Source organism: Colobus angolensis, unplaced genomic scaffold (assembly GCF_000951035.1).
Source record: "Colobus angolensis palliatus isolate OR3802 unplaced genomic scaffold, Cang.pa_1.0 Scaffold89, whole genome shotgun sequence".
NCBI classification, from domain to species: Eukaryota; Metazoa; Chordata; class Mammalia; order Primates; family Cercopithecidae; genus Colobus; species Colobus angolensis.
The window spans coordinates 2,412,196-2,422,090 of record NW_012122820.1 but is presented as its reverse complement, the minus strand read 5'-3'; the positions used below and the strand labels follow the sequence as shown (position 1 = coordinate 2,422,090).

At 45.8% G+C, this 9,895-nt stretch overlaps 1 protein-coding gene across 2 annotated transcripts in view; it reads left to right on the top strand.

The window, feature by feature from the left end:
• Positions 1-2,856, top strand: part of FBXL14 (F-box and leucine-rich repeat protein 14) — a 30,372-nt gene extending 27,516 nt beyond the window's left edge. The window contains exon 2 of one of the 2 annotated variants that reach the window (XM_011931017.1): positions 2,054-2,856. In XM_011931017.1, the coding sequence (XP_011786407.1) occupies positions 2,054-2,116 (63 nt within the window). In that variant the 3' untranslated portion in view covers positions 2,117-2,856. The remainder of the gene's footprint in view (positions 1-2,053) is intronic. The other variant, XM_011931018.1, reaches the window with a different exon arrangement.
• Positions 2,857-9,895: the final 7,039 nt, after the last annotated feature.

The following is a 9,895-nucleotide window of genomic DNA, read 5'->3' as shown; positions in this document are numbered from 1 at the left end:
TTGAGACGGAGTCTCACTGTTGCCCAGGCTGGAGGGCAGTGGCGTGATCTCGGCTCACTGCAACCTCCACCTCCTGGGTTCAAGCGATTCTATTGCCTCAGCCTCATGAGTAGCTGAGATTACAGGCACGCACCGCCACGCCGGGCTAATTTTTGCATTTTTAGTAGAGAGGGGGTTTCACAGGTAGTATGAGTTTCTTATCATAACAACACAATCCTAATTCCTCCCCCCATCCCTTGTAATATTGTTGTCACTCATTTCCCTTATATATAAGTATATATGTGAGGGTACATAATTGAATACATTGTTGCTATTATTTTGAACAGTTATCTGTTAGAGTAAGAATAAGAAAAATAAGTTATTATTTGGCTTTCACTTATTCCTTCTCTGCTCTCTTTCTTTCCGTAGATCTAAGTTTCTGACCTATGGCATTTTCTTTCTCTCTAAAGAATTTCTTGTAACATTTCTTGCAAGGCAGGTCTACTGGCAACAAATTCCCTGAAGTTTTGTTTGTCTGAAACCGTCTTTATTCTCTACTTTTAAAGGATAATTGTGCAGGGTGCAGAGTTCTAGGTTGGTGGGTTTTCTCCCTCCACCCTGACGTCTCACTGTACTCTCTCCTTGCTTGCCTGGTTTCTGAGATAAGTCAGATGCATTTCTTCTCTTTGCTCCTCTACAGGTAATGTGCTTTGTTCACTCTGGCCCCTTCCAAGATTTTTTGTTTATCTTTGATTTTCTGCAGTGAAAATGATATGCCTAGGTGTAGTTTTTCTGGCATTTGTCCTGATTCTCTGAGATTCCTGGATCTGTGGTTGAGTGTCTGACATTAATTTGGAGAAATCTGTCATTACCATTTCAAATATTTCTTCTTTCTTCTCCTTCTGGTATTCCCATTACACGTTACACCTTTTGTAGATGTCCCACAGTTCTTGGATATTCTGTTCTGTGTGTGTGTGCACGCGTGTATGTGTGCGTGTGTGTGTGTGTGTGGGGTTTCTCTTTGCTTTTCAGATGTGGAGGTTTCTACTGAGATAAGCTTATGCTCAGAGATCCTTTCCTCTGCTGTGTCCAGTCCACAAATCCATCAAAGCCCATCAGCGGCATTCTTCATTTACGTCACTGTGCTTTGCTCTCTGCCACTTCATTTGTTTTTTTCTTAGAATTCCCATCTCCCTGCTTTCATCGCCCACCTGTTCCTGCATGCTGCCTACTTATCCACTACAGCCCCTCACATTAATCAGAGTTGGTTTCGATTTCCCACCTGATAATTCCAGCATCCCTGTTGTCTCTGAGTCTGGCTGTGAAGCTTGCTCTATCTCTTCAACATGTGTTACTTGCCTCTTATTTCATTTTATTATTACTATTATTATTATTATTATCATCATCATCATCATTATTATTGAGACGGAGTCCCGCTCTGTCGCCAGGCTGCAGTGCAGTGGTGCGATCTCGGCTCACCGCAACCTCCACCTCCTGGGTTCACGCCATTCTCCTGCCTCAGCCTCCGGAGTAGCTGGGATTACAGGCGCCGCCACCACGCCCGGCTAATTTTTGTTGTTGTTGCTTTTGTATTTTTAGTAGAGATGGGGTTTCGCCATGTTAGCCAGGCTAGTCTCGAACTCCTGACCTCGGGTGATCTGCCCATTTCAGCCCCCTAAAGTGCTGGGATTACAGGCTTGGGCCACCGTGCCAGGCCGTATTTGCCTTTCAGTATGTCTTATATCTTTTTCTTGACAGCGGCTCTGACTGGGTGAAGGCAACTGCTGTAAAGAGGCCATGAGTGTCTATTCTGTAGTCTACAATCAGGCCTCAGAGTTTTGGTGAGCCTGTGCCCCTCAGCTGGACACTCACAAATGCGTCTCAGTCCTCCCTCCCACCCCCACCTTAAGTGAGCCGGAAGATGGCTAGAGTGGGCTGGCGTGGGGGTTTCCCTTGCCCCAGGTCAGTTAGGTGCTGATAAAGCCACAGCGGGGTTAGGGGAGGCAACCTGGTTAGGAAGAGCAGAGTGCTGTGGCCTCTTTCAAAACGGTCCTTTTTCTTCTTTCCACTGCAGGAGGCACGAGGGGATTTTTCTCCATTATTCACTGTGAGAACTCGGGGAAGCTCTAGAAGGTGAGGGAGAGGGGACAACGACTTGGTTCCTGTGGATCTTGAACTTGCCCGCTCTGAGCCTCCGGCACTTTGGCGATGACAGCTCAGGTTTCCCCGCCTTGGCACTGCTCCTGCAGAGGCTGCTGCCCAGGGCTTCTGCTCCGGTACCTTGTGAAGCTGCATTCTCCTGCCGGTTTCTCCAGTTTTGGGGACTGTGGTTTACTCTGAGACCTTATGGATCCAAGGAGGCTTGCTTTTTCAGTTTGTTCAGCTTTTTACTTGTTAGGATGGAATAGCAATTTGCAAGCTTCTTCGACAGGAAGCTAGAAGTTCCACACTTTAATTTTATACATATAAAAATATACATGTGTACATATATATATGTGTAGGGGGGTATTGTATATATACACATAAAATGATGACATGTATAATGATGATATGTATTACTGAGAACGTAAAATATAATTACATAGTGAAAGCCGGACACACAAGGAATTCATAACTCCCCAAAGAAAATACATCTGGATGACCTGCCTAGCAATTTCCCCATGAGATAGAGGAATGTCTCCGTATTTCATTCCCTGTTCCTGCCCTGAAACAATTTCAATCACTTGACAAATCATTATCATTCATTAATAATGTTTACTGAGTGCCCATATGTGAAAGAAATCCACTATACATTCCACAGATGCATTTCCTCTCCCCACGGGGTTTCCATTTTAATGGGAACAATGTAGAATATATCTGTCTTCCCTTTATAGATTCTGTTTGGGTTTTTTGTTGTTGTTTCTTGTTCTCTCTCTCTCTCTCTCTGGTCCAGAGGAATAATTTCCTGGTTTTGTAAACTAAGCTGAATCATTTCACTTCCATGAATCAGGGAATACTTTATGAAGGAATAAGGATTTACAGAGGACTGGGGATAAGAGATGGAGGGAAGCTGAACAGAAGGCAAATGAAACTGGCTGAGCCTCTTCAGAACAGAGGACAATTCCTGATGGTGAGTCAGTCTGGATGGGGGAATGGGACACCTTAGATGGGGATCAAGAAAGAATCACTGGGGTCAGAAAGAGCATATGTCAAGAAGAGGTCCGACTGATGACAAGCAAATATTGCCCCAGTATCACCATTCCTGTTGCCCCATCTCCAAATTCCCCTGTCAGTTTGATGGGATAAAATTCTCAGACCTCATTTCATACCACAGACACTGAATCTCTCTTCCACAGCTTAGGAAGTTCGAAGAAGTAGACTGGATGTGTGTCTTCCAAAGCTGTCTACCAGAGATGATCAAGGTGTTGGAGAACTTTGTCTTTCTTAATTGTTCTGGTAACTGCTGTGTACAACCAGGCTAAACACTCACTGATAAGAATTCTTTCCCTGCTGCCCCAGTACAACTTCTGGATTGTACACTAGTACAAGAGTCCTAACTCAGGAACTTGCCTACATGCAGAAACTGGCTGACCTGGGCTTTGGGTGTAGCAACCCTTCCTAAAAACATGAGTATCATCCAGCAGTCTAAACAATTTGATGGGTAGACCTTAAATTGAATCACAAAGGTTTAGGAGTAGGAATTAGCTAGTCCAGTGGTTTTTTTAAAAAAATTTTTTAGCTGGGCGCGGTGGCTCAAGCCTGTAATCCCAGCACTTTGGGAGGCCGAGATGGGCGGATCACGAGGTCAGGAGATGGAGACTATCCTGGCTAACACGGTGAAACCCCGTCTCTACTAAAAAATACAAAAAACTAGCTGGGCGAGGTGGCGGGCGCCTGTAGTCCCAGCTACTTTGGAGGCTGAGGCAGGAGAATGGCGTAAACCCGGGAGGCAGAGCTTGCAGTGAGCTGAGATTCGGCCACTGCGCTCCAGCCTGGGCAACAGAGCGAGACTCCGTCTCAAAAAAAAAAAAAAATTTTTTTTTAAAGAAGTAGAACATAAATAAATAACATTTATGTAGTTGAAAATTGAGGAGGAAAAGGGATCTCCACTGGCCCCTAAGTAAGAACTGTCTCAAAGTTTTGTCTCAAAAACCACTTACGTAACCCAATTCCTCAATTTTTATTTTTTTGTCTGTTTTTATTTGTATTATTTATTTATTTATTTTTGAGATGGAATTTCACTCTTGTCACCCAGGCTGGAGTGCAGTGGCATCATCCCTGCTCACTGCAACCTCCACCTTCTGGGTTCAGGTGATTCTTATGCCTCAGCCTTCTGAGTAGCTGGGATTATAGGTGCACGCCACCCCATCCGGCTAATTTTTGTATTTTTAGTAGAGACAGGGTTTTGCCCTGTTGGCCAGGCTGGTCTTGAACTCCTGACCTCAGGTGATCCACCCACCTTGGCCTCCCAAAGTGCTGGGATTACAGGCATGAGCCACTGTGCCTGGCCTATTTTTATTTTTTTAAACAAGGTGTTGCCCTGTTACCCAGGCTGGAATGCAGGGGCAGTATGAGAACTCACAGCAGCCTTGAACTTCTGGCCTTAAGCAATCTTCCCACCTTGGTCTCCCAGTAGTGCTGGGGTTATAGGCATGAGCCACTGCACCCTGTGCAATCCCTCCATCCTTATAGTGAGGAAATGGGTACACAAAGAAGTCAGGTAAATTACCCAGGGTTACGGGACTAGGGGTAAATCTGGTTCCTGATGCTTAATCCTGTGCTCTTTCTACTACAACACCCTGTCTCTGAGAATCAATTCTGAACCCATGAACTACATGTGGCGATCTTAAGCCACAAAAATTACTGACACAGTGTTTTCATTAAGGACTCCCCCTGCCCTGTCCATTTCCTGAGAATGAGAGGTTTCTAGTTCTTTGTACCACATTGACTCCAATTGGTAATTTTGAATTCCTTCTTGGCAGAAGTAATATAGATCAGATTCCATTAAACATATTGCTACAGTGAAAATTTATTTAAAAAAAAAATTCAGACCCAGCTTATGGTCTACAGACCAGTAAGATTTAATCAGCACCAGTTTAGTATTATACTGCAAAAGAATGTGGATGGTGTTTGGGATTTTACTATAAGTAGGTTTTGCGTATATTGCATATATTGGCCTCATGTTGGTACCTTCAATAATTCCGACAGCAGTTGGTTTCCAAGTCCCTCACCATAAAAGTGGCTGCATATTATGAAATCCAACACTAGGATATCACTATCCCAGGATCCCAATGAGTTTATCCCTATATCTCATTTAGTTATCTTCCAAGTAATCTGCTGTGATATGCAATTTGCTACCCTGGCACAGAGAGGAGGAAAAGAATCATCAGCCACCCTAAGCCTGGAGTTCTGAGGCTCCCCCAAGGTTCCCTAGGCTCCCCCAAGGCCTCAGTGTGGCCTTTCTAGGAGGTGGCTCTGTGATTCCAGCTTCATCACCAAGGAATCTTGGGTTATTTATGAGATCAGAGCCCTTATGAATGTAATTCTGTTCAAGACAATCTAAACGAATGAAACAGGCATGATGGTGCACGCCTGTGGTCCCAGCCACTTGGCGTGCTGCGGAGGGAGGATCGCTGGAGCCCAGGAGTTTAAGGCTGCAGTGAGTCACAGTGGTGCCACTGCACTCCAGCCTGGCAACACAGCAAGACCTGCCTCTAACATTTTTTTTTTTAATTTAAAAAAAGAAGGGAAGGTAAGTGAGAATTTGAAAGAAATGATAGACATATTTGAAAGCTGCAGGGGCAGGGTGGAAGCAGCCACGGAGGACACGGCGGGGCGTCAGCTTGTGGGACTGGAAGTTCCATGCGAGCACCTAGAGCGAGGTCTCTCATACTCATTCCCACACCACTGAGACTGGCGTTTCAGGAAGGACCGATTGAGGAAGCAACAGCCATGAAAAGGAGGCCACAAAGAACGAGGAAACAGTCTACATGGAGTATAAACTCAAGGCCAGCATCCAAGTAAAACATCAAATTGGAAAGAAGAAAAACAGAAACATTTCAGATGGCAAAGCTGAAACTCAGTCTCTGGGATGTGGCGACTTTGGTCTCCCTCTCATGCCTGACAGTGGAGTCAGAGCCCTGTCATTTTTAGAGGCTGGGTCCCTGGCACGCAACGCCTCTGGTATAAAAGAACCCAGTCACTGCGCAAGTGGTCTGGGCAGGGGACTAGGTGTGTGGGGCCAACTCACATCCCTGACTCCTGTTTCTCAGCCATTAGCTCATATCTGAAACCTGGTATTAGAACAGTTCATGCCAGGATACTCTTTGAACTCTGTTTGCCCTAGTCCTGGCACTGCTGCCCTACAAAGGGAGGAGAATTTTAACAGCATTTAAAAAAAAAAAAAAAAAAAAACAAGGGAAAGAGGATGAAATACTTGTAAAGCTTTTGATAGTATTGAGTCACACACATATAAGCATGCAAGTGGTAAGAGTACTGAATGTTCCAGAACATACACAATACAAGTTGCAGTAGAACTACCTTCTATATTACCTCACGGAGCAGCAAGGCTACGTTGGAGCTGAGAACAGAACTGAGGCTTCTAAACATTCAGGACTTTTGAATACCTCTCCCCACACATTGTTTTGAAGTGACCCCCAGCTTTCTGAAGAGCATGGAGGGTGGAGCATGGGCATCCTGCAGCACTGCAGAAAGAGCAGTGGGCTTTAGAGCTCACTTACACTGATTGTTTTCTGCATGACAGAGAGCAGACGACCTAGCCTCTGGTCCTGTTTCCTCTTATTTATTTATTTATTTATTTATTTTTTGAGATGGAGTCTCACTCTGTCACCTAGCCTGGAGTGCAGTGGCGTAATCTCGGCTCACTGCAACCTGCACCTACCAGGTTCAAGCAATTCTCCTGCCTCAGCCTCCAGGGTAGCTGGCATTACAGGTGCATGCTACCGCACCCGGCTAATTTTTCTGTTTTTAGTAGAGACGGGCTTTCACCATGTTGGCCAGGCTAGTCTTGAACTCCTGCACTTCAGGTGATCCATCCGCCTCGGCCTCCCCAAGTGCTGGGATTACAGGTGTGACCGTGCCCGGCCCTGTTTCCTCGTCTTTAAAATGAGAATATGAAAGCCTACTTCACAGGGCTGTAGTTGGAATAAACGAAATGAGATGATGTCTGTCAAGCTTCTACTGTAGGGCCTGGCATAGAGCAGATGCTTCGTTCATTTGATCAATATTAATTAAGCACCTTACTACATGCCAGGCACTGTGCAAGGTGCTGGAAATGAAAGTTAGTATGAACAGACCTGGCATCTGTCTTCTGGGAGCGTACAGTGTAGCCACCATTGTGTCACTAATAGTGGCACTTACTGCGAATGGCCTGGCTTGACTGAGGTGCACAGGTGGTACTTACATAGGTCACAAAGATGAGCAAAATACAGGCACTGCTTCTGAGCTGCTCATATCTGACTGAAGAGCTAGGACACAACCACATAACTGGATGGCTCTGCCACTAATTAAGTGATCTTGGGAACGTTATTTAACAATTTTGGACCTCAGTTTCCCCATAAGTAAAACGAGGAGGTTGGACTGGATTCATAGTTCCCAAACTTGGCTGAGTATCACAATTGCCTGGGGAAGCTTTTAAAAGTACATATTCCAGGGATCCACCCCAGACCTGCTCATCAGAATCTGTAAGTGGAGGGCTCAGTGATCTGTAGTAATTTTTAAAATGTTCCCAAGTGATCCAACACAGATATTTTGGTCTTAGTCCATATGTAAGGTCCCTTTTAACAAAAGAGTTCTGGGGTAAATTACTGTCATCCAAAGCCAAAGCGAAGAGTGCCACAGAAAAGGCACCAGTACAAAAGGCCAACATCTCGGGGGAGGCAGCCGCACTGAAGCGGAACTTGAGCTGGGCCGTGGATGAGGGCTGGAACCGGAACTTGAGGGGACAGAGAAAGGAAGAGTATGGAGAACTGAAGCCAAACATTTGGTGGAGGACAGACTGCTTGAATGGGAATTATGGGATCTAAGGCTGGCAAGGTAAATCAAGACAAACTCCCTTAGTTATTCCATCCATCCATCCATCTGTCCGTCTGCCCATCCATTCATTCATGTAAATGATCGTCCATCCAGGCAGTCAGGAATGCCTGCAGTGTGAAATATGTACTATCCTAGGCCCTGAGGGTGGAAAGATAAAGACACAGTCCCGGCTGACCCAGCAGGGCTACAGACACCCAGGCAGAGACAGAAGCTAACGGTGCTAAAAGAAGTACAGGGCAGGCCGGGCATGGTGGCTCATGCCTTTAATCCCAGCACTTTGGGAGGCCGAGGTGGGTGGTTCACGAGGTCAGGAGTTCAAGCCCAGCCCGGCCAACATGGTGAAACCCTGTTTCTACTAAAAATACAAAAATCTGCTGTGTGTGGTGGTGCCCGCTTATAATCCCAGCTACTCTGGAGGCTGAGGCAGAATTGCTTAAACCCGGGAGGCGGAGCTTGCAGTGAGCCAAGATCACACCACTGCACTCCAGCCTGGGGGACAAGAGCGAACTCCTCGGAGCAAAAAAAAAAAAAAAAAAAGTGCTGGGCAAAGGCAGCCCAGAGGACTAACTGTGCCCAGAAAAGACAGACATCTGAAAGCAAAGGAGAGAGAACTGGGTGTTACAGGTTCCACTGTGTCGCCCCAAAATGATATATTGATGTCCTAACTTCCAGTTCCTCTGAAAATGCCCTTAGGGGGTATCTGAACGCAGAGACAGACATGCGCTGTCTTTTTGAAGACGGTGCGAAGACACAGAGAGGCCACATGAAGGCTGGGGACTGAGTGATGTTCTGCAGTCCAGGAATGCCAAAGACGGCCAGCAAATCACCAGATGTGGGGAGAGAGGCCTGGAGCAGCTTCTCCTCACAGCCTCAGAGGGAACCAATCCTGCCAACACCTTCATCTTGGACTTGGGGCCTCCAGAACTGTGAGAAAGTACATTTCTGTTGTTTGAAGCCCCCCAGCTTGGTGGTACTTTGTTTCCGCAGCTCTAGGAAACCATACGTAGAGCAGACGCAAAAGGAGAGCTGTGGGAGACTGCATATTGTAGGCTTGGCAGGTGATTTTTGAATTGTTGGGTTAGCCAGCTAATTAAGCAGCTAGCACACAGCAAGAGCTCAATAAACACTTGGTGAGTGACGAATGGGAGGCTGGGGAGAAGGAGTAAAGATGGGTTCCCAGGGAGAATGCTGGGATGTGGAGGAAATGCAGTCCCAGTCTCAGGCACGTTGAACCTCTCCAGAGAGAGAGATCTAGAGGCAGCTGGAGCACAGCCATGAAGCCTGGGAGCCAGAGATTAAGTTTTGGGAATCATCCATGTAGAGATAATAGATTAGATGCAGTTAAACATTATATAGAAAAAACAAAAGAGCGCTACAGGCAGACACACTGTAATTTAAGGTCTCAGAAAAGGACGGAGAAAAAGTAGAGGAAAGAGACAAGTCCAGCATCACAGAAGACAGGAGAGGAGATTTCAGGGAGGAGGACCCAGCTACAAGAAAACGGAAAAGGAAGACCTGTCTCAAGTGATCTGTTTTCCATGTCACAACTGCTGTGTTGTTTTGTTTAACCTAAATCCATGACAATTCCTGAATGGTCTCCAACACAGCAGCTTTTGAATTTCTTAAATTCAAGAAAGATTTTGGAGGAAAAGATGAAGACATTAGTATTTTAATCCTGAGTATTTCAATAGTAATCTCAGCCTAAGGAGCTCAAAGACTGTGGGATCAGGCAAACAATCTAGGAGTGAATACTATGTCCCTAATAAAAAGGCTTGGCTGGGCACAGTGACTCACGCCTGTAATCCCAGCACTTAGGGAGGCCGAGGCGGGCAGATCACGAGGTCAGAAGATCAAGACCATCCTGGCTAACACGGTGAAATCA